Below are 25,689 nucleotides of genomic sequence, written 5' to 3' on the forward strand. Positions count from 1 at the left end.
GGGGGGGGGGGGTGACTGACTGACTCTGAAAAGCATTTAGAAATCACAGAATACAAACTTAATACAAGCTCTCAATGCAAAGCTGTGAGCAAAAAAAAGAGATAATATAATCCTTGGATGTATAAATAATAGTAAAGGGTCAAAGATCTCAATTTTGATAAAGTTATCAAAAAAACAAGGAGACTACTTGGCTGTAGTTTATGAGTACATTAACTGGGAGAAAATACTGGTACTAAACAGATCTTTAGTCTAATGAAGAAAGGCCCAACAAAAACTAATGGCAAGAAGGTTAGGCAAAATAGACAAATACTTAAGCTACAGAACTTCTAACAATAAGGGCAAATTAATCATTCAAACAGCTACTAAAGGTAGGGCTAGTTTCCCCATTTATTGATGTTTTCAGATCTGCTTCAAACAAATTCTTGGGCTCAAGACTGGATGAAATATTTAATGGCCTGTGACATACCTGCCTAGGGCCCTGCCTAGAAAACACCTGTTCCTTCTAGTTTTCAGTTCTATGAATAAATAAAATTTTTGCAACAGGAATTTAGTTAACTGCAGTGATAAGCAGAAACAGAATTCAACTGCTGACTCGAATGTAAAAGCACAAAAAGGAGATAACCTAACAAAAGCAGGTAGAAACACCCTCAAATAGAGGCTGAACTTGATTCATCAATGAATAACTGCTCCATTGTGAAATGGCTGCCATTTTCTATTGTTCTCAATGGGACAAAGGACATAGGATAGGACAAAGGGGCAAATACTGAAAGGTGACTTTTACAGAATGATACAGATCACATAAAAAAGCTGGGATCAATTAATTATGTTTGTAATTACATTAAATTCGTCCATTATTTCAGCTGCAAGTCACTTAGAGAGGGGAGGGGACTGTATCCTGGAAAAAGTTATTCTGAAAGGGCTTAATGCTGACACACAACTAAACAAAAATAAGCTCTCAGTGGGATGCTACGGGTAAGGTGGCTAATATAATTCTTGGATATATAAACAAGGGAATAATTCAGTAGGAGGTGGGATGTGGCATTAACTCAGAATAAAGTACTGGTGAAATCATTACTGTAATTCCATGTCCAGTTCTGTTGTCCATGTTTAAAAAGACCATGGAAACGCTGGAAAACATTCAGCAAAACTTCAGCAATTATTCAAGTTCTAAAAAACCAGCCTCATCACAACAATCTGAAAGAAGATTCATGTTTGATAGCTAAATAACTTTTACTCAAAGGCATGCATCAGATCCCAGAGCTCTAAGCTGAAGCAAAACAAAATTAAAATCAGAACATTAATTTCTGAAAGACATGTTAAAGCTCAAAAGCTCAACAGCAAAACATTGGGCTTAAAGGGTGGAAACCTGGGATGAAATTCTATGGTCTGTAATGACATGAGGCCAGGCTTAACAACTATAGAGGTTCCTCCAGCCTTAAGATCTACACATTTACAACCTGGCTTTCAGTCTCTAAAAAGAGTGAGGACTTTGAGGATTGAGTTTCCTTCCCAAACTCACCAGTGCAGGTAGTTGATGGAATAGCTCCAGTGGTCCTCAATATGCCAGCAAAATGAAGAAAAGCACATTCCTACGTACAGCCAAGGTAATTTCATTCCACATATATCTGCAGTGATGTGAGCAAGGACAGACTGCTCCATCACAGGCATATTGTTCAAATTCCAGCCACTGTCAAGATACTCCTAAAAAAATTAAACAGAAAAGAAAAAAAAATTATAGAAATTAAGCAACACTAAGTGCAAAACAAAGGCAAAACTTAAGAGTACAATTTCTGATAGAAAAAATAGTCTTTTTCAATTGATAAAACATATGTATACATCAAGGAACTAATAGTTTTAAATGGGTTGGCAATCTATGGTTAATTGGCCAGATCTGGCCTGCAGAGCTGTGTCGTGCCTTTGATGGCATTTGGTGGTGAGGGGCTCTGCCCATGTCATGCTGCATCCAAGGGTTTGGCAAAGAGGGAGCTCTTCCTCTGCCACAACCAGGCAGCTCAAAGAAGTGGTAGAGGCAGCTGGGACCTTCAACCTGACTCTGCAGCATCTGTATAAACTGGATACTTCAACAGGGCTTTTTGGCTCTTTTAGCTAAAGCCGAGTCAATCAGCTATTAGAGAGAAGCACCAAAATAGACCCGCTAAAGCACCTAATCTATACAGATGTTGGGCAAGCCAGATCCAACTAAGGTGCTGCCTCTTCTGGGCATGCACCAGGCTCAGTGCGAGAGTGCAACAAGTTTAAAGCATTTTTGTAAACATCTCCAAGTAGCCATTGATACAAAATTAGATATTTTTTCTTCCAACTGAAACATCATTTAATATAGAATTGGACTGGTAAAACTCTCAGACAAATATGTCCTCAAGAGTGTCAATTGAGACATACTTCTTCTTCAGGCCGAACTTTAAATTTCCCATCTCTAACTGGAAAGCCACTGCCAAACTCCTTTGAAGCAATGTCAGCCCCATATTCCACTGTGACATCCTCTTCAATGGTGCTAACAAGTCGCCAAAACTCCTTTTCAACCAGCTCTGTAGGAACCATCTGGATAAAAAAATAAATAAATAAAAAGACAATAAGTCCACAACAAAAGCTGCATTTCCTCAGGTTTTGCCTGTAGTTCTGTAGAAACTCAATACGTACAAGATACGTAATGGCAGAAAACTCAAGGAGGAAGTTCCTGGGGCTTCAAATATTTCCCCCAAATGACACTGTGGTTTCAACAACTATACTTGAGCTCTGTTGCTTACATCCAGTGCACATGTTCTCTGTTTTATTACTATAAGCTTGAAAAAGTAGTTGCTTATTAATTCAACTATGCAAAACTAAACTAACATAGCAAAATGCGGATATTTGACTTGTAAGCTCCAATTTACAAAAATATAAATAATGCTGCTGCTTTGTGCCTTTAATAAGTGACACTGTAGAGAAAGTTTGAAGAGGAAAGTAGAGGGGTTAGAACAGAAACTGAAATACTATCAGTGGGAAGAAATATGCAAACAATTTACATGAATGACAACTTTCCACTTGTTCTTATCTAAACTCAAGTTTCCATTCCACCCACTGTGTAATATTTTGTTAAGCACAAAAATCTTATCTGAATTACAGAGCAAACAAACGTACATGTACAGGCATGTTAAAATAGTCCGACTTGAATGCATCTGCCATCTCTCCAAATGTGCGGAGTGTGTAGTCTCTTGCTGCTTGTTCAAAACCAAATGCTTCTTGAGGTTTATTACACTCCTGCAATTGAAACATGGTTATTTTCTGCCAATGAGTTAACAATGACAAATATAACTTTGTACCTTTTAGTGCTTCACACAGGTGGGTCAGTATTGCCTCCCTTTTACAAATAAAGGAAGCTTGGACACTCCACTGAAATGAATTGCCCCAAGGGCACACAAGCAGCCAATCAAAAGTCAGAAATACAACTTTGAGCCCTGACTCCTACTTCTGTGATTAATTCACCAAACCATGACATGAATTGCTTTGTACAATGCTATGAATCATTAGTAGGGGCAGCATAACCCGGTCCCAGCAAACTGTTTCCTCTACTACAGTGAAGCAGAAAACAACACATAAAACTCAATGTTGTAAAACCCAATGACACAAAAGTATAATGCCATTATGTTAAGAGCTACCTAAAAACTAAAATATCCTTTTCTGAAAGGTTTACATTAACTTTGTGCTTATTTTATAACAATTTAACAATTCAAAATGCACCCAGTTCTTTTATTGTTTCATCCTCTACCATACACTTCACAGGACCATTTTAAAAGGTAATAATAAACTGCAATTCTGAATTTCCAGTAGGAGCAAGGAGAGAATAAATACTTTGCAGCCTGTTTTCTGGATTACCTGAGCCAGACACTGGGGACACCTCCAGTCCCCTTTGGGAACATCATGAAGGGGTGGAATTAAACAAAAAGTGTGGTAACTATCATCACAGCCATCACACAACAGAAGACGGTCTTCATCATTACCACTACCACACAAGAGACATACATACAAGTCCACCTGCAACAAGAAATTATCAGAGTGGGAACTGAAATGCTTTCAAATAGTTTATGGCAAAAAAGCAATTTGTAAATTAAAATAATCTGTAGGTTCTTTTCCACCCATGAGGCAGTCCTCTTTTTTTTTTTTTTTTGGAAGCAACAGCTGCCATGTAGCACCACAAGAAGCATCTGAGTTAGAGTTTAATTCGATTCAATTTATTAAGGATTCTGGCTAAATGCCATGCTCCCGAAAATGACATAACACACGTACAACCATAATATAAATAAGTTCAAACAAAGTAACCAAACTACAAATATTATACTAAACTAGAGCCCACCAACATAAACCATTATTAATATAAATGTAGTAGTAAATCAAAACATGAATCTATAATATTGTTGTACATAGATCCACAACTGAGACAAAAATAAAATCTAATGTTAAAATCTATCACTCACATCGGTAATAAAGGATATTTAACTCTAACCGCCTCACCCTTACAAGCAAAAATTGCAAGATAGTTTTCTAAATTTGCATCTGTTTGCTGTAAAAGCCAGATTAACTTCTCTGTTTGAAAAATGTACCAGTTTCTGCAAGAACGGTAATAAATAGGTTCTCCTCATGTCATTATATAAAGAACATTCTAAAACATAGTGGACAGATTCATAGATGGTATGGGGCTTGCAGGGACCTTGTAGATCATCGGGTCCTGGTCCCTTGCACTAGGCAGGAAAAGACAACTGGGGTCAAGTTACCCCAGAGGGGTGACTGTCCAGTCTCCTTTTGAAGATTTCCAGGGTAGGTGACTGAACCACCACCAGAGGGAATTGATTCCACTATCTTCCAGAACTCCTGCATAGACTGGGCAACATCTTTTAGACCTTGGAATGGAAAATCTACATCCAGCCAAAACAGCTGTGGGCATCTGTTCGGTCCTGAGTCTAGTCAAAGACGACTGCCATTTATTATTGAGATCCAGCTGTAAATACCTTTCTTCCCCCTAGTCTAATTTGCACACAGTATATATAAAAGGGCCACTGCAAAATCATTCTGCCTGGCAATGTCTTGTATCCTCTGGAAAACCCAAACCTTTTCTATGGGGGAGAAAAATCTTTCATCATCTTTGAGATAGTATCCCATCCCAGAAAGTGCAAAATACAGGAAAGAAAAGCTAACCAGGGTGATTGGAGAGGAGAGGGATTATTAATATCTTCTACGTAGCATAATTTAAGCAGACGAGATGGAAAAAGGGGCAGAATTTTAAACCAAAATCCCAATATTCTAATAATAATATTGGTTAAAAAAGAATCCATTCCTGTCTCTAATCTCAAAAAAGATGCAGGAGTTGAGGGATGAAGAGCCAGAAGAGCCCTAAGAAACTTTTTCAGAGGTATGTCTACATCATTACTAGCGCCATAACCCCATACTTCAGCAGCATATAAGATCTGAGAGGTACCTTTGGCTTTATATGATGATATAGGAGCTTAGACTGATCGTCCTGCTGTGGTTTCATAAAATTTCTTTATAGTCACAGCTAATTGGGCTGCCTTAGTTTTAACTGACTGAATATGATGCTTCCATGATGGAGAAACTGTGAACAACACACCCAAATACCTACAGATTTTGACAACTTCAAGTTTGGTTCCCAGCATATTCCATGGCTATTTCATCAAATGACTTCCCCAATGCATTATTTTGGAGTTATCATAATTTATCTTTAAAGTTATTTTGTCCAAAGATGCTCAGAAGTTGTAACTGCTCTCTGTAATCTAATTAGGAGTTCTTGACAGTTTAACAGTGTCATCTGTGTACGTTTAAATAGGGATCGGGGTTGCTAACAGTTTTGGGGGATGAAAATGCACACCCTGCATATTTCCAATGATGTCATTCATATAAAGATTAAATAACAAAGGGGCCAAAATACAAAAAGACAAGGATGTATGTGAATTTATGTGTAAGTTCTCCCTTCAAGCTCCACCTACCTTGGGCCCATGCATCTTTCTAATAGTCTATCAACAAATGCAAAAGAAAAGGGTCAGTCCCATAATTTATCAATTTCACCCACAATCTACTTTTATCTACACTGTCAAAAGCTCTTCACAAGTCAACAAATGCAATATACAGTGCTGGCTTATGCATTTGTGTATACTTAGGTCTCAAAAATTGTAGAATACATACATTATCAATAGTTGAATATATCTGTCCCTAAATCCGATCTGATGTTAATGTAATATGTTTTCCCCTTTTACCCATACTATGAGATAATATAACAAATGGCACCCAAAAATTTTACCTGAAACATCTATCAAACTTGTAGGGCGATAAGATTCTGGCTTATCTTTTAAACCTTTCTTGAAAAATCAGTACAATAATACTCCCTTTCCAGGAATCTGGGATTTGGCCCAACTCAGTTATAGAGTTATACCATTTTTCCAAGATTGGAATCCATCATTTGATGTTATCAACGTAAACTTCCACCGGTATTCTATACGGGCCTGGGGTTAAGAGTTCAAGCAACAATATAAAAAGTGGGTTTGCTGAAGATTTGGGTGCTAAAACTCACAGCTTAACCAGTCAGAGGTGAATCATCAAGAGATATGAACTATTATATTTGCAGCAGCTTCAAAAAGGAAGGGGAAGTTGCTGCTCAGGACTGCACGACAGGTAAGTATGTGCCTGTAGCAATGCAAGTGTGGCAAAACAGCTCCAACTACAATCCTGCTTCATCCAAGGTCTAAATTGAAGTGATTTAGCTCACTCTTAAAGCTACAGGATCACGCACACAACTTTTACAATGTGCGGCTGCTGAGCAGTGTCAAGCAACAGCTCCCCTTCCCCTACTGAAGGTGCTTCAAGTGTACATTTGTCCATGCCCAAGAAAAGGACATCAGGAGACCAGCCCCAAGAAGAACTATCTGGTTTTCTGACTGGTCTTTCATACTTGTAATTTCTAGGCAGTACAGTGAGGAAGAAGAGGCATGATTTGTAACAGTAAAATGGAATGACTTATTTCCTACTTTATAGTGTGAAATCTTAAGGGAAGAATATTCCAGTGAGCAGACAGACATCACTTTGCATGGTATCTTTGTGGTTAGAACAAGACAAACTCTCTCACTGCATCTGCTACCCTGTGCACCTACTCGCAACCCAGAAACAACTGCAATCAGTGTTAAGCACCAGAAATACAGGGTGTACTCACTGAACTAGTGGGTTTTTTAGAGCGACTTTTCGGTTTCTCTTTCTCCACGTCTCCAATGTGTTCTCTCTTCTCAGTAAGTTCTTGTTTCACTGTGCTGTGTATTTCCTTTTCTGGTACAGCAAAAGAAAATCAGACTATTACAAAACATTGCAACAGCTCAGTAATTTGAAGCATACACTGGCCTGTTACTATGCATATCCAAAGCATTTCCTTTTAGTAACAAATTCACTTTTATAATCATGGATGGACAGGAAAGACTATAACAAGTAATTCTGTAGACAAGTATGCAAGTGTCTTCAAAGAGCTTTGCCCTACTATACAGCAACCACTGTACTTAGGCCTGCGTGAAAACTGCAAGCCATGCCAGATTTGATAGCTGGTTGAAAGACAGCAAACATGCTCCTATGTACTTTTAGGCAGCACTTGAAGCACCTACCTACAAAGAGAAAAATTATTAATAAGAAAAATGAACAAGCGTGGGAGTATAAATAGGAGGCCATTGTTACAGACAAACTAATTTATTTAGAGTGAATATTTGAAATAGTTTGAGGGCTTGGACACATGACATGGCTACACTGGTGTAATCAGCCTTTACACTGCTGCAGAACATGGAGAAGATAATTAAAAAATGCATTGCTTTTAAGAGCATGGTAATCCAGGGTAAAATCTGTAGTGAAAAAATACTTCCATGTTAAGTTATACCAGTAAAGAAATCATTGTCCACCTTCATCCCAGGACAGCTATTTTCTAAAGGCAACACCAGATAGTGCCATTCTCTTGTGTCATAGCACTGTAAGAGCACATACTGCAAGCAGCTACTCCTAATAGCTGCTCAACCTGCCACTCAGGTTCCCACTGTAATTTATACTGGTATACAAAATTAACATATACTACACCAATGTAAATATATTGTGTCCCCACCCTAAGTGACCCAAATGCCACCACTTTTCTCTGACATAAATGAACACAATTTCAGTTCAAGTGAGGCGGCTAAATTGTTCATAGAATCAGTGAGTTGGAAGGGACCTAGACAGATCATCGAGCCCAACCCCCTGCCATGGGCAGGAAGAGCACTGGGGGTGGCAGGGGTCATAAGACCCCAGCCAGGTGCCTATCCAGTCTCCTCTTGAAGATCTCCAGGGAAGGTGAGAGCACCACCTCTCTGGGAAGCCTGTTCCAGGCTCTGGCCACCCTTACAGTGAAGCAGTTCTTCCTAATATCTAACCTAAACCTCTCCTCCCTCAGCTTGTGGCCATTGTTCCTGGTGACTCCAAGGGGGGCCCTGGTGAACAGACTTTCCCCCAGTCCCTGCTGCTGGCCCCTGATAAGGTTGTAGGCAGCCACAAGATCTCCCCTCAGTCTCCTCTTGCGGAGACTGAAGAGATTCAGGTCCCTTAGCCTCTTCTCACAGGGCTGGCCACGGAGGCCCCCAACCATACGAGTGGCCTCCTCTGGACCGTCTCCAGGTTCTCCACGTCCCTCCCGAAGTGCAGCACCCAGAACGCTGAAGTTCTCCACACTCTGCCCAACTTGGAGTAGGTCCACAGAACTCTGAAGTTCTAAAGACTTTACTGGGATCCTTTTCATTGAGGTATGAAACAATACTATATATTCCTTAAATAATCGTTATTCTCATTTTCTTGAAGTGTTAACTTTGATGACAAATACTATCAAAAGCAAAAAATGATTTTGGATCTTAAAATAAGCTTGTATAAAGCAGAAGCATTTCATTCATATTGGGTATCACTCATTGAGGCATTTACCATTTTCACACTTTGAAGGTGTACATCCCATTCTGCGTCTCAAGTTATGAGTTCTGGCTCCTGGGGTCTCAGATTCAGTTTTGATATTAGTAGCCTTAAAAAAAGAAAAATCATATTTAGCCATTTAATCACTTCCTCAACACCTAGATATTGTTTGTATTGGTAACCTACTATTCACTGAAACCTAAATTACCTGAAACCAAAATGTTGCTTAACCAACCAGATCATCAGTACAGAGCCATATACCTGCTATCTGGTTAAGTGACCAATGGGGATTACACAACCTCTGGTTCAAGCAGGTAAAATTTTCACATAATGTTCCACAAAAAACTACATATATTAAGGATGCACCCAGAAAGATTTTCTTGGATGATACTGATAGCCAGATATTAGCCAGCCTTATTGGCCTATACCAACCGCTGATTATTAGCCAGCCATATCGGCTGATACCAATCCAATAGCTGATTTACAGGAACGCAGCTGGGCAGCCTGGAGAGCAGCATCTGGCAGGTAAGTTGGGGGTGGGGTGTGGGAGGGCAGATTGAGGCTCCCCATGGTGAGGGAAGGAGTGGGATGGGCATTCCTGGCTGCACACATGCTGTGGCTACACACATATATGGCATTTAAATCAGTGACATTACTGGCCATGTCAGCCAAAAAAAAGCCGACTGCTGACATTAAATCTGCCCCCCAAACCATTTTTCATTGCCCTATGCTGGACTCTCTCCAAGTTATCCACAACTTTTCTCTAGTGGCAGGGCAGGGGAGTGCAAAACTGGATAGTATTCCAGATGTGGCCTCACCACTACTGAATAGAGAGGAATAATCTCCTCCCTCGACCTGCTGGCAATACTCCTACCAATGCAGCCCAGTATGCCGTTAGCTTTCTTGGCAACAAGGGCACATTGTTCGGTCATATTCAGCTTATTGTCCACTGTAACCCCCACGTCCTTTTCTGCACAGCTGCTGCCCAGCCAGTCAGCCCCCAGCCTGTGCCGGTACATGGGATTGTTCTGTCCTAAGTGCAGGACTTTACACTTGTCCCTGTTGAACCTCACGAGATTTCTTTTGACCCAATTTGTCTCAGTCACTCTGAATCCTAGCCCTAGCCTCCAGCGTATCTACTACTCCCCCCAGCTTGGTGTCATCTGCAAACTTGCTGAGAGTGCACTCTATGATCAAGATATTGAACAAAACCAGCCCCACAACCGACCCCTGGGCTCTACATGGGGAAAAAGTCAGGTATCTAAGAACAAGGTCCGCACGAAACAACCAGAAACAGCCTGAACATGTAGGAAATCCCATGAAGAATGATACGGTCTCAGGTCACACCCTTCAAAGCTACTAAGGCCCCCAGCTCTGGGAGAGAGGTAGGCATACACATCACTCGGCATTCTCTGCTGGAAAAATCACCCCTGAAGTTAAAAGATTTATCCTAAAACCAACTCCAACTCTTCCCTTGTATTTCATGAAAGGAAGATACATGCAATACCAGTCCTACTATAACCAGTAACCCACTGATCAGAGCATTTATCTGATTGGTGGAAGACCTGTTCCCAATCCACACTCTGCCCAACTTGGAGTAGGTTCATGAAACCAGATCTCCCAAAATCTGTGCTAACCACAAAGCTGCTGGGTTTTCTGGAGTGGTGTTCTCAGTCTTTGCTACTGAGGTTGGTTCCACTTGATTAAATAATTAAATGTACTTTAGTGCAGAGACTTGAACCTGACTGTCCCAAATCCCAGATAGGTGTCATAATCATGGGCTATCGAGTCACTATCTCTTGATTTGTCTCTCCATCCCCATTATGAACCTATACGAAAATAAGGAGAATCCACTGCCTGTGAACACCCAACTGTTCTGAAGCAGTTCAGAATATAAAATCACCATTGATTTCATCAATTCCACTACAAGATTCCTTTCATGTCTAGGTTGCAGTTTTCCTGTTTGTAAAAGGGTCGATGCCACCTATAAACACTTCAGAGAAAGATTCGGCACTTGTGTTGTGCTTGGAAGTTGTGAAGTGTTACATATCAGCCACAGAAAATCTCTTGCCAAATAGATCTTAGGTGAAAGATTCATGGGTTTTAAGCACATTCAAACAGATGGCAAAAGAAGAACTACAGAATAAATGTTATGAACATACTACATGCATTCATTTAGTAGTCTGAAACAACACATGCATTACTGTGAACAGAATGCTAAAATTAGGACCCCAAGTTAAACCGGCATATGTCCTACGTGGCAGAGCTGCTTTGTTTCAAACTGAGGTACTGCAGACACAAAGGAAAATTCCCTCACCTCGGCTCTCAGGCGTTTTGCACGACGTGCAGGTGGACAAGTTTCAGATGGCTGAACAGACTGCCTCTGGGGAATATCATGAGGTTTATATTCCTTGTCCTTTGTATCATTGGTGAGGTCAGGCTTCTGCAAACACTATGAGAGAAGCACAATTTAGGTTAGTTCATTTTTCTCTTCATCACTTGCTAAAATTGCTCCTCACACAAAAAGTGTGTAAAGTATTTTTCCTGGATCATGTGAAAAGAAAGTAGATGTAAGACTTTGTATTTACTGTGCTGTGGTATCAAAAATAGTAGTCGTAACTACCAACTAGAATTTAAATCACAATGTTATTCATTAGTGTGTTCAAGAAAGTGGAAGAAATAAATATTCTAAATAAAACCAAAATTAAACCTTGTAATGTTATTAGCGCTAGCCAGAAATACTCTAACAAAATGTTTCTGTTGGAGAATGCTTGAATGTTTCAGTTTTCATTAACTAGCAAAGCCCAACAGAAAGTGGGAAGGCTTCTTCTATCAGAAACATGTTTGGTTTCCTGATGGCTTATACTCTCAAGTCTTCAGCAACCTCTCAGGTAGGCTGATGGGAGAATAGGAGGTCTCCAGTGCCTTCTGAATCTTGATTCCTTCCGCTCTTAAACTGTGGAGGAACCTGGGAGGTTAACAGTAAAGCTGCAGGGAGCAGAGCTCTCTATGCCTATGCAGGTCACCAGAGATGCCAAGGGACAGAAAAGGCCTGGCAACTGGGAAGCTCTGGGAGCATTACTTCACAGACTTGTGACTCCTTGATAGCCCAAGATTTCACACTAAGCAGGATCTTGAATAGCCCGTCAAGTCAGACTACCCCCTAGGAAGGGACTTCTGGGTCCACAATCTGAGAGTAACTTGCCAGACATACCACTGCCAAGTTTGGGGCCTCACAGGTTTCCCTTTCACAGAGAATTTCAGAAGTTTGGCACTGAAATTAGAACTGGAACAAAACCAAATTTCAAACTATTAAAGCTCTCCATAAAACCTAATCATCTTTCTCTGCACACCTCTAATGTTTCTATTAGTTCCCCGTGGCATTCAATGCAGTGACTTTGCAATACAGGAAACATCAGTTATTCTCAAAGTAAACAATGCTCTTGTAGGAAATACCAACACCTCGGCTTTCTTGAAATAGTTTTTTGTAGCGGCAAGAAGTTTGGCTGCAGTATAGTGTATTGCTTTATTTCAATATTGGTCAGAAAAAACGGAAGTATATTACACCCTTCTGTCTGTTCCCATTAAGATGTGGCTACAATTTGATTTTGCAAATTATTGTCAAGTATTTAATATTTATCAGCACTTTCAAACACACTATTTTAAATATTAAAAAGTTTGTAGGTTTTTTTGTTTAAGGAAAACGTCACTAAAAAGGAGAGGCGAGCAAGAGAAGAATGAAAGAAAAGTGCCATTAACATTCAGTTCTTTCACGCTGTTGAATATACAATCATTTTTATTAATAAATTGAAAACTGTATATATTTAGTTAGGTATCCTTTTGTATGGGGGCTGTGGGGTCCTGGAGTTATGTGCTTACATTAGGATCAAGGCATTTATTCAACATGCTGGAAGGAAAAGACTTGAAAATGTGATCCTGACCAGTGATTATTTAAGTTTGAGACTCTTATGCTCTTATTAAGTGTATGTCAAGGTTACTCAACATTGGAGGATCACTCTGATGGAGAGTTATGTACAAGCGCAATGTGAATAAATACATAAAACATTTAAACATCCAAAGTACAAATAACCAGTGAGTGAGTGGGTAGGCAATTCTGCAACAGGATGGACAAAAGCTTCAGAAATGCAAAACTACATGATAATTTCACCTTCTCTTCAGGTTACATTTAGGCAAAATAAGCAGCTTGAAAAATGCTCCAAAACACAGTATAATTATGAACACTGCATGGCAGTAAAAGAACAAAAAAAGAAATAACTCCTTAAAATCTGCTGAAGTCCATTAAATGAAGCCTGAAAGACAAACTTAAGGGGATCAGAGGTAAGGGAAGAGGCTCCGCATACTTTAGGAAGAGGTAATGGAGGCCTGAATAGAGGTTTCTCCCTGATCAGCAGAAGGGCAAGCAGTCTTGTAAAAGGTAAAGGGAACTGAACAGTCTTCTAACCTCATAAGAGTCTGTGCCTGAACCCACCCTCCTGAGAGTGTGCTTGGAATTTGGTATTTTCTTGCCACCTTGTCCAATAAGAAGAAAATACTGAACTTGAAAGTTACTGTCCTAACTTTCTTTTAAAATCAGAGGCAAGGCTGACCAGTAGTGCCTCCCATATCCCCCACCCCTAAATGTAAGATACTCTAATGCTTTAAACTTAAAAAAAAATGGTAAAGTCCCCCCATAGCCTAAACTCGCACATTAACTCAGACCCCTTCAAAGAACAGCCCAGTGAGATAACAGGGCTGTACCCTTTCCAAGAACAGTACAAACACAGAAGAGCAAGGTGGGGGGAATCATATCTGGGGAATCCTGATTCAATCTTGTAGTTCTACATGTGCCAGCAGGCTGCCAGACTTCCCCAGGACAATACTGTAGGGCAAAAGATGGAGAGGATGCCTGGCACTGTATGAATGGTAGTATTCATGTGAGATTGAGGACTGATTGTGCAAAACTACTTTAGAAAAAAGGTGAAACAACTAATATTTCCTCGACCTTTCTGATGGACAGAGTTAAAAAAGGCATGTGGGTGTGGAGTGTGAAACATTTCCTGTGTTGGTTCACTTTACTTTTCAGAAGAGAAAGTAAAGTGTTTGTAAGACACTGCCCATCTTTCTTTACTTAAATCTTGGGAAATGGACAGTCACATATTTTCCTAAACATGCAGGTAAACTAAGAGATAATGAAACCTAGAAAGCAAAATAGCAGATAGCGTCAAGAGTTTAACTCCAGGCCCTAGCAAGGATGGTACATCCCATAAGTGGGGAATCGTAAAGATTGTAACTAGTCTAGAAAAGCACTGGTCTCCCGGAGGCCATGAAACTTGAAGACAAAGAAAAATGTTGCCTTCACCCCCTCCCCCAAAACACACTGGTGTATTAGGAGGCTAAGATCCATTTTTAAGAGTGAAAAATGCTTATGAACCCAAGTCCCTCATATGAAGAACCAACTAGATCAATTCTGAATACATCTTCAGAGCCTGTAGCTGCAACCAAGGTGATAGCCATTTTGTGAGCTTAAATTCAAGAAGTTGCTACTTAACCATTAACTGATCTCAGGTTTATTATTTAGATTGTGATGGTAATTGTTATATAATAAGATGGCAGAAAGAATCCCTGGAGCAGTATATTATGCCGTACTGACCAAGATCATTGAGTGGCAACTCCTTTCCCAACCAACAAAGGAACTGGCTGAAATGTTCCAGGGCCTCTGCAGGTACTGGAAGCAAAAGAACACTCAGGGGAGCAGAGTCTACAGTTGCCACAGGGCACCAAACATCTTAGTTAGCAGAGTTTCATAATTAAACCATACCGGAGAAATGAGAACCTAGAGTAAAAGCCCTGAATTGGTGGTTTTTTAAATGAATACAGATTTATAGCCACATCTGAAGTTTAGGAAATAGTAGTTTTAATACAAGCCCTGGGAAACTTGAAGATAATTAACTTATCCTGAGGTGGCTTTTGCACATTTCATTCAAAAGTTAGAGCTGGGTGGGCAACATTTTCGGCCAGTGTCAAAAACACCCCAATCTCCACCCACGCGTTGACTTGGTGGCTGCCTGCTGTGAGCAGCTTGGGCTCCGTGGCTGATGGCAGATGCCCAGAGCCTGGGCCCGCTGTGGCATACCAAAGAAAGTGGCCTCACATGCCATGCTCTGGTATGGATGCCAGGGGTTGCCAATACCCAAGTTAGAGCCTGAAGTATAATAAAAATGCTTCACATATGCTATGGCTTATGAATAAAAGAAGGGTGTTTGTGCCCAAAAGCTTGCAAAGAACAATTTTTCTAACTATTTATTCTAATGAAAGATTTCAAATTTACCCAAAGAACCTTGTCTGCCTAAGTAAACACTTACCATTTATCCATCTCTAACACATTATTCTGTATAATAAAATTGCAACATATCTAACTCACTGTAAAACAGGTAATGAGTAAGTTACTAATTTCAAGAACTTCTCCATGGATTTAAGCATCGCCTCTTGTACATTCATATATTTCTCTTTATTTTCATTGTTTTGGATTTACTGATCTAATTACGCTAATGTTGTGATGACGACCTATTTGTTGTTCAGCAAACTCCTATTTCAATATTATATGTACAGAGAATTTTTTCCCCCCCCCAGACAGGACATTTTCAAGAAAGTCTGTTTTGAAGCCAGTTTAAAAATATATTTAAGCCATAGATAGACAGTGAAACTATTCAGCTTGTGTGTGAGATTGAACAAAAATGTATGCTGCATTGTCAGTAAGTAGAAAATACTTCTTTTTCTATTCCTGACTTGCGTGCGCATGCATGCACGTGCACACACACAAACAGAAAAACTCAATGGAACACAGTGTCATCAATTTAAAAAAAAAAGTTTCAAAAAGTATATGTATGAAGTCTTTTTATAGAGGATATTGGCTTCATGCAGAGCTCCTCTCAAAGGCTTACTGAAATATCAAACGAAAGGAAGCAGATTTGAAATGGATAGCTATCAAATCCAATAGCTGTATCTTCTCCAAGAACGAAGTCACAAATTTCCAGAAAAGCACTGAATGGACAATAAAATTAACACCTATACATAGCAAGGAACACCTGGAAAAGCACTGTTTATTGAGAATGTGAGTGAAAACAAAAGAAACCACCTCTGATGAAATTCTTGGTCAGGGACATCAAGCACCAATGCAAGAGAACATTTATTGCAAAACAAATTCAGAAGATACTATGGCAAGAAGTAAAATCAAATTCTAGCAGGGCAAAAAATTACTTAAACAAAAACAAATATACTACTTTGGATTCTCTGAGTTCACTGCCCAGTGCACTTAAAGTATGCATTAATACCATACTTAGGAGGATGGAAGGGAAATATTTCAACAGCTTAGAACAAAAATAGCTTTTTGTGGGTTAAAAATGAAGTTAAACATACCTTTTTCAGAACTGCATGATCCACTAAACACATCAGTTTGGAACAAATGTCAGGTGCCTAATGCAAGAGAGAGCTTGGAAAGTTACATTTAAAAAGAAGCGTGACCTCATTAAATGAGATCACAAGCAGCCATTTGAGAATCTTTCCAATGTAAAATGATCCATTACTGAGAAACTATGAGTTTAAGCCTCAAGTTTGTGAAAGGCACTTGCATTAGAGGCCTAGATTTTCAGCAGTTTATGGTCACTGAACAATTCTGTTCTAGGACATTTAATTAAAAACATTTACTGTATGTTGTCACTTCAAAAATATGAGAAAAATAATTAGGTGTGAAAGAGCATAATGCCTTCATGCAAGAGACAATTCTTTAGTCTTCAGAGCAAACGAAAATGGAAAGGTGCCAATGAAATACCTTACTGAAAATGGTGCTGTTTTCCACTATGCAATATGAACATGTCAGAAGTAAGGCAAAAACCTCTCTGGTTAGATAGTCTCCCTAGCTCTAAACATATTTCTTCCCCCCTACCCCATACCATATTGTTCTTTGTTCTACACTTGTATAACACCTAAAACCTAATGGGTCAGAATTACACATTTTTGTTGCTCCTATTCACCAAAAATTAATTCTCCCTGCTCGTGTAAAAAGCCTTGCACTAACTATAGTTTTATCTTATTTACTCAAGTCAAATTTCCATTCTTGTCCAAACAATAGGTGGTACTGTTCTTTTCTGTAGAGTTGGCCAATGTTCACAACAGGATTTTCTCAACGATGAAACCCACTTAGTTGAGAAACCGAGCCAAGGTGGGAATTGTTAAGACAGCAGAAATCCATTTGTATCCATCTGTGTAGGTCTCACAAATAAACTAACACTGATCTAAAAGAACAGTTTTGGTAGTTCACTAAAGCATACAGAGTTTCTACCTCAACCTTATTTATTACTGGTCAAAAACTAAAAAAAAAAATGAAGATGATGATGGCAATTTAAGGTTTAACAAACTCAACCACTCATTACACTATCAAGTTACATTATGCTTTCCATGAAGGATCCAAATAGCATTTGCATGTTTATCTGTCTACCCATAAAAGATGAATTCAGGTGAAAATGGCTATAAGATTACCAGGACTTGAATATAACCCATCTGAGAGAGATAGACAGTTAGTGGCTTGTGAGTATTTTAACAGTACATTTGACAAGAAGAGTATCAAAGCAGTCATTCCAGAAAGTATTAAATAGCCATTATGACATCAGGCATAGATACTGAAGAGACAAGAAAACACAAAGGATTGTGAGTCTTCTAGGTAAGGGTTACCATAAGTCCTCCTGCACAAAAAATTCTAATACATTCCACTTGATACATCTGTGGATTTCTAAAGCATATTTTAAAGGCAACCAAGATGAAACCTAGAAAACCAATATAAATATAAGCTTAAAATATTTAACATTTTAGAAATACTTCATCCAAAGGACACCACACATTGGTTACTACTAGTAAAGTGAGCTAATCAGAAAAAACTCACCAGTAGACTAGCTCCAGACTGGAATAAGTTGTAGGGGTAAAGAATACGCTCATAATGTGCACGGATGTGTGAACCCACAGCCTTGCCAGGAGCAAAACCCATTCTTGTGGCTATTTTGGTCCATTTCCTCTCCTTACAGACTACATCAAATCCACCTTCTTCTGCCACTAGCTATAAACAGGAAGACATAACGGTCACACTCTCAAGAATAACATTATTCTTATTATAAACATTTAAAGAGATATCACCAGCAGAAGGGGGGGAGGGGAGAAGAAGAGAAGGCAAGGAAGCAAGCAAAGGGAAAAGTGTTTTCTGTTAATAGCTGCTACGGTAACCAACAAATACTTTATATTCAGCTTTCATATTAAGAGAAAGCTAGAGCTTTGATACTTTATTTAGTTTGTCATAAAATTTAATGTTTTGGTAAATATTCCACAATGAGTCTAACAGGAAAATTAGATAAAGCAAGGCTTATAGTCCTGCCTGAAGAACTTTAAGCTACCCTCCCAAAACACTAAATACTTAATCAGCACTCCAACACTATTTTCTAGTGTAATGTCAACTATACACATGTCTAGAGTCCATTTTATAGTGTATGAACCTGTGGTGCTCACTTTCTATGCAAGTAGCTTATCACAGAAAGCAAGTTTACATTGTCTAGAAGCAGAAGGCTCATGACATCTTTTGGGGTAAAAGATAAAAAGCTTTTTTTTAAAAAAGTCTTACCCTATTAAGTTGAAATAAATCCAAGATCTTCCTCTCTACATGTGGTATTTTGAGTGTACATCCTTGGAGCTCCCAAAACTTTGCAATCTGGTCCAGAAAATTCAGTTTTACACGAGTCTGAGCCTAATAGAAGACAATCTGCATTCAATAGGCAGCACAATTTAGCTCCCATTTTTCAACATTCAGTGTCCAAGCCTTTTCAAGTTCTGCTACAATAGCCTCAACCACCTGCTCTTACATTTCTTCCCCAAGCAGACTTCTACACTGCCTTCCGTGCTACCCCTTCCTCCCAGACAAAAAGCCATAAAGCCACCCCCCTACCTGACTTCAAGATGTCCTCAAAAGTCACTTTCCATGATGCATTCAAAAAACTAGTATCTGAGAACAGCCAGGCAGGAGACAAATTATTATTTTAGCCTATGACTGGCTAAAAAAAGTGTACCAATAACTAACTTGTGGTAAAAAGTTAACCTTTGTTGCCAGCATTATTTTCCCATGGCCACCCACGTGGTAGTCTCATATTCATGAGCATAAGATGTTGATGGCAGAGACAGCCATTTACTATGCTTGTACAGTGTCTAACTGTAAAACAGAGCCTTGACCTAACTGGGGCCTGTTAAAAATAATTTTGAAGAAACAATTCACACCATCCCCTCAGCATATTTTAGCCAATTCTATAGTAGAGCCAAATTTTGCCCCCAAAATAACACTGCTGTTTATGTTCACTAGAGATCCTTCCTTCTTTCTAAAGACATTTTGAAGAGATTCAGTTTTCATGTTTTATGTTGCATCTGGTTTTCAGAGGTACTGAACCCCTGAGAAGTGTCAGTTGAAATCAATAGGAGCTGCAGGTGATCACCTTGGTGAAAAATCAGGTCCATTCTTTTTCAAAATACCACTTGTTTTTTTAATGCAGTTTGGAGCAAAGGTGACCTTCCGCTTCATTGTATACTCCTAAATAATTCTCATTTTGACAAAATAATTGTTTTAAATTATTTGTGTATGTAAGTAGGCCAATACTAATATCAATGGAATCAGTTTATTATACTACCTCCAATTCGTTCAGCCTCTGTATCCGTGGAGTAAAGTGAAGTTTATCAACGTCACATGCAAACGGTGGTTGCCAATCCTAAACAGAAGAGAAAAATTAAATGTTTTTGTGTGTACGCTTATCAGCAAAACTTGGGTGGCCCTCATGCATACATTATGATCCAGGAGGATCGACGATTCCCATCAGCAAAACTAGACTAGTTAAAGCAAACGTCACTCCCCCTCCATCTTCAAATTTGAGTATATTTTCCCCCCTCCCTCCCAAGTGGTTTCATAGAAAAAAATAGCCAAGGAAATTAAGAAAGCAAAACATCTTCATGTTATCTGCAAGAAAATTAAAAATAAATACTTTAGTGCAGGTACGAGTCTTACTTTTATTAACAATTATGTTCCAGTGCCTTTAATATCCTTGTATCAAAATAATATTGGTCTTTCACTGACATACTAAAGAGTTGCACAGAGTTGGCACATCTATATGAGATGTTTACAGTTGCTTAAATTACCTCCACAGTAAACCATAACTGTCTATACGTGCGGTACTATTAGGACAGAGTAAACTAATCAACTCTGCTGTAGGATAGTACTGCCAAACACAAGTACTATCCAGTGGGGGGAGTTATTTACGCCACTGCAATGCATATGTTGATGGGGCTGGCTGGGACGTGAGGCTGCTGCAAGTGCAGGGGTTCCCAGCTGGCCAGCCCCGCAATGAAGCATCCTCACGTCCCAGGTAGCCCTTCCGCAGCATGCTGTGTCAAGTCAGAGCAACCCCAAGCTGGCAGGCTGACCCCCAGGGTCCCCTGCCAACTGGGGCTGCTCCACCCCGGCTCAACATGCACACCCAGGAGTTTATTCAACTGCATTAATAGTACATGCAGACATTCCCACTAATTAGCTTTTTAATCCCACATAGATTCACATATACAAATTGGTCTTTCTTGTATGATCTTTGGCAGCAGGTGAGAAGGGTAATGCATCTCTCAGCATTATGAATCTCACTAACTGCAAAGGCCCATTTGAAACCGTCACCTGGAAATTTTGTCTGTCAAACTCGCATAGGAGGTTTACTGTAAAGAATTTACTGTGCAATTTCTTTTGTGCAAAACAAGGTCAAAGAAATCTTTAACTTCTAGATAAATGTTATAATTAACAAATATATGCAACATAAAAGGTGAACATTGCTCTCAGGCAAAACAGAATCTAAACTAAACTAAACTAAACTAAACTATTTCATTAATGACAAAGCAAGTTACGAGGCAGACATTGACTTTACTCCTGGGAAGGTAATTATTTGAAATCAGAGACTTTAAATGCTCACGGGACAAACACAGCAGGTAAATATTTTCTTTGCTTCTCATACATGATAGTCTTAGCAACAGGAGCTACAATGACAACCAAGTAACAATACTTCAACTGTACCCAACTTGGAAATATTCAGTAATAGGTGACATCTGTTCAACAAAATAACTAAAAAGCACTAATACAATGACGGATATCATAGAAAAACAGGACTAGAATAGACTTCATGAGAACATCTAGTCCAATCCCCTACGCAAGCCAGGATCACCCCTCTCTCAACCATCCTGGACAAGCGTTTGCCTAATCTGCTTCGAAATGTTTCCAAGGACAGAAATTCCAGAAAGCTCTCCAGGCAGCCTGTTCCAATAGTCAGAAAGTTCTTTGTAATCTCCTCCCAATTTCCTCTGCTGTAGGCTGACACCGTCGCTCCTAGTCTTGTCCTCCATGGCCACAGAGAAAAGCCCATCTCCATCCTCTTTCTTATCTCCCTTCAGGTATTGAAGACTTGTCAAATCCCCCCTTCCATCCTCTCTCTTCTCCAAACTACACAACAGTACAGGCAGTCCTCCAACTTACGACACAATTGCTTCCTAAAAATCATGTCTTAAGTCAAAACGTTGCAACTCAGAACCAATTTTCCTATAGGAAACAATGTTATAAATGGGGGATTGGTTCCTGAACCAAGGCCCGATACCCTATTTTCACCAAAAATAACCCAGAATTTTGTACTCGATCCATTACAGACGAGTAATATAGCTACATTAATGTACTTATATTGTAAGCAGCAATCATATTGATTTGGAAGGACTTCTTTGAGGTGACTTTGCTTTTTGAAGGGCTCTTGGCTGGAGTCTTCTCAGGAGTCCTGGCTGCAAGTTTTTCTGGAGTCTAGTCTGCTTTCTTAATAAAAACGTGGAAGGAAGTTTGGACAGATGTTCTCCAGGGAGATGGGTTACACAGTGAACTTGTTCACTGGTGTGGTGTTGGATGAAGCATTTTAAAGTCAAAACTGATGTCAGAAAGTTGAAACAGGGTGTCCCCAAGTGTGAAAAGTAACTCAAAACATTGTAAGTCGATGATTGCCTGTACTTTCTTCTTCAAACTAAACAGTACTCATTAGTTCAGCTTTTCCTCACAAGTCATGTTTCCCAGACAACTAATCATTTCTGTGACTGATAGAGTCTTTCCAATCTGTCCACACCTTTCTTGAAACGCAGGGTCCAAAACTGCATGCAGGACTCCAGATGAGTTCTTGGCAAATGGAGTCGAAGGTCACTTCCCTCGATTTGCAACTGACACTCCTATAAATACAACCCAGTATAGTTACTTTGTTTTATTTATTGCAACAAGGCCACACTGATAGCTCCTATTCAGCTAATGGCCCACTCTAACCCCTAAACTCTCCCTTTGCAGTACCACAGCCTAAACCAGTGGTTTGCAGAGTGCCACAAGCCCGTTCCATGGGAGTCACAGTGCAGACGCCACTGTAGCCAAATTAAAATGTCCCATGTGCCTCCTGCAGAGGCAGGTCAGGAAGCAGCTGTGGTTGGAGGCCACACTTTTGCCACAGCCCTTCCCAGTCTGACCCCACAGGCCTTTTTCACTTCTCATCCAGAGGGGTTGAGGCTGGGCTGCAGCAGCCCTTTACAGTGCTCAGCCAAATGAGTCCTACTGCACTGGCGCAGCTGTGTGCACTGCCCAGCCAGAGAAGCTGACTGCAGGGACACCCTGGGCAGGTAGAGACCATTCTCCTTTCCACCCCCTGCCCCAACATCCCAGGTGCACAGGGGAGTTTGACCCAGGGCACAAAACTCCTTAGTTATGCCTCCGCTTCTGCCTACTTTAGGTTTATCAGAAAACCCTAATACAGGCAGAAGTGCGCAGCAGCACCTTGGTTAAGAATCAACAAGGAAAGCAGAGGTGGTACAACAGTGGTTCTCAACCAGGGCTGCCACCAAATTCAAAAAGCAAAAAGCTGTGGATGGGGTGCCCTGGCTCTAAAAAGGTTGAGACACACTGGCCTAACCAATCATTCCCCTGTCTATATCTGTACATGTGATTATTCTGTCCCAAGTGCAGGATTTTGCATTTGTTCTTGTGGAATTTCACCTGACTGATTTCAGACTACTTCTCCAGTTTATCCAGGCCATTCTGGATCCTAGTCCTAACCTCCATCGTGTCTGCAACTCCACCCAACTTGGTGTCACTCCCAAAGTTGTGAATAGTGCATACAATCCCATTCTCCAATTCATTAGTGAAACTGTTAAACAGTACCAGACTCAGGTCAGATTCCAGGGAAGCCCCACTTGATACTTCCTTCCAACTAGACCTTGAACCATTGCTGACTGTGAACATAATGATCCAATCAGTTATGTATCCACCCATCCACTGCTCTGCCCCACCCATAGGGCCTGTTACCTTGTCACAGAAGGAAATCAGGTTAGTTAGAAATGACTTGCTTTGGATGAATCCGAATGGGCTGTTCCTGCTTACTTTGCTTTCCTGTAGATGCTTGGAAATAGATTCCTTGATGATATGCTCTATAATACTTCCAAGTATTGAGGTCAGTGTGACCCATTTCTAATTTCCCAGATCCCCCTGCTTAAAGATGTGCACCATATTTGTCCCTTTTCCAGTCATCTGGTACCTCACCAATCTCCATAAGTTCTCAAACAGTATTTGGAGCTAATAGGTCTGAAATTACCTCGGCAAATTCCTTTGGTATTCTAATATTCATCCCATCGTGCCCTGATGTGAAAACATCCAGCTTTTCTAAGTTACCTCTAACCTTTCTCTAGACTGCTGATCTCCTTGTCGAGCTTTGCTGCCAGCTGTGCTCATCATCTGCCAGCTGACCTTATTCATGTAGTTAAAAAAAAAAAAGGCATGAAATACGTTAGAGGCAATGGATGCTGCACAGAAGGCTGCATTCAATAAGGGACCTGAACTTTCCATGGTCTTCCCTTATTTCTGACATGGTGGCAGAATGCCTTTTGTTGCCGTATGCCCCTTGCTAGCTGCATCTCAATTTGTCTTGGCCTTCCTGATTTTCTCCCTAAATGATCATGAGATAGTCACACCCTTCCCTAGTGAGATGACAATATTCCAATTCCTTTTTGGTGTTTCAACTCATTGAAGGGTTCACTGTTTAGTCAAGCTAATCTCTTGCTGCACTTCCCAGCCTTTCTTTGTATCAGCCTTCTCTTCTGCCATTATTATAGTGCAACCAACTATCCTGGATTCCTTTCCCCACCCAAATCTACCTTGCATGATGCTCTGTCCACCTGATCCCTGGGACCCAACATGAACCAGACCCAGAGCCAGCGCACAGGATCAGTCTGGTGGAGCACCCCATGCAGCACTTGCACTGTGCTAGCCCCATGCACCATGCGCAGAGTGAGCCTCAGAGTGGCGCCCAGTGTACTACACACAGTATACAGAGCTGGACCAGCCATGAATGCTGCATGCGGCACACGGGGCCAGGGTGGGATGCAGTCTGTATGTGGTGCCCTGCCAAACTGGCCCTGCCTTGGCTCTTTGTGGCCCAAGGCAGACCGCAGACCAGATTAGCAACTTCCATCTGGCCTGTGGGGCTGGATGAGTTTGACACCCCTGTCCTAGAGCAAGGGGCAGCAACCTACAGCCTACAGACTTGATCTAGTGGGAAGGTCTGATCTTGTGTGTGTTTTACTAACCAAGTGCCAATTCTCAACTGTCCAATTTGGTGCATCTTCTGCATTTTCTGATAAGCAGACTGATCCCCTGCTCCACCCCTGCTCTGTGCAGAGGGTTACTCCCCTACTTCACGGCAGTTCTGCATACCATTACATTGGAATTAGCTACTCCAAATTTTTGGCCATCGCACTTGTGGGAAAAATCAAGTATTATTTTGAACCGGTTCACCATTACGTATGGACACAGAACACTCCATGTCCATTGTCTGGTCAGTCTTCCAGCCATCCCTGACAGCACGGCTCTACACCCTCAGACATTACACAGGATAAGGGGCTGTTCTGGAATGCAGCCAGGACCATGATGATGTCCATACATCTACTGCACAGGGAGACCAGTTTGCAAGGCTGCACTGAAGCAAAGCTTCCATGCCAGTTCCATCTCTCTCTGGGATCTCAGGATTCAAACCCCTGCCTTGGATGCTGTGCTGTCACCTTCCCCTCCCTTCTAGAGACTCTGCTTTCCTGGCTGCAGAATCATTTGCTGTTGAGGTGGGAAGAGATAGGTTACCAAGTGCAGCGGGGAAGAGGGGGGCTATTATAGCCTCCCCAGAAATAAATAGGGTTCCAGACAGGCCCCCTTCCCCCCACTCCCAGCACAAGAAGGTAAAATTAACAGCGCAGCTTTTAAGGCAAGGTGGAAAAGCTTAAGATTTTGGGGGGCATCCAATAGCATGCAACCCCCCCACCCCAGGGAACCACAAGCAGAGGGTCACACAGCCCTCCCTAGCACCCGGCAACCTCTTCACTGTCATCCCTGCCCTAAATGGTTCTGGTATCCCACCAAGTGGAGGGTTCATTGCCTGTCATAGGGTCCAGAATGCCACCTCCCACCCTACACACAAACACCTGTATAGTTCCAGTCAGATTCCGCGGAAGCATAATTATGTTCTTTATTAAACTCAGCTTTTTTTTTTAATTCATTTTTTTGAGAAGCAGGAGCAGAAATTACTATTGTGGGTCATGATTTCTTCCTCGGCATCCAGC

General features: G+C 40.7%; 1 protein-coding gene across 2 annotated transcripts in view; it reads right to left on the reverse strand.

The window, feature by feature from the left end:
- KDM5B (lysine demethylase 5B) overlaps positions 1 to 25,689 on the reverse strand; it is an 87,704-nt gene that overhangs the window by 38,731 nt on the left and 23,284 nt on the right. Inside the window, exons 2-12 of one of the 2 annotated variants that reach the window (XM_019513829.1) lie at positions 19,674 to 19,751; positions 18,623 to 18,745; positions 17,897 to 18,067; positions 16,378 to 16,434; positions 11,279 to 11,413; positions 8,977 to 9,070; positions 7,214 to 7,323; positions 3,874 to 4,032; positions 3,139 to 3,258; positions 2,401 to 2,559; positions 1,520 to 1,701 (exon numbers count right to left, since the gene is read on the reverse strand). In XM_019513829.1, the coding sequence (XP_019369374.1) occupies positions 1,520 to 1,701; positions 2,401 to 2,559; positions 3,139 to 3,258; positions 3,874 to 4,032; positions 7,214 to 7,323; positions 8,977 to 9,070; positions 11,279 to 11,413; positions 16,378 to 16,434; positions 17,897 to 18,067; positions 18,623 to 18,745; positions 19,674 to 19,751 (1,388 nt within the window). The remainder of the gene's footprint in view (positions 1 to 1,519; positions 1,702 to 2,400; positions 2,560 to 3,138; positions 3,259 to 3,873; positions 4,033 to 7,213; positions 7,324 to 8,976; positions 9,071 to 11,278; positions 11,414 to 16,377; positions 16,435 to 17,896; positions 18,068 to 18,622; positions 18,746 to 19,673; positions 19,752 to 25,689) is intronic. The other variant, XM_019513830.1, reaches the window with a different exon arrangement.

The sequence above is a fragment of the Gavialis gangeticus genome, unplaced genomic scaffold, assembly GCF_001723915.1.
Source record: "Gavialis gangeticus isolate Ggan-Ray unplaced genomic scaffold, GavGan_comp1, whole genome shotgun sequence".
Taxonomy (NCBI): domain Eukaryota; kingdom Metazoa; phylum Chordata; order Crocodylia; family Gavialidae; genus Gavialis; species Gavialis gangeticus.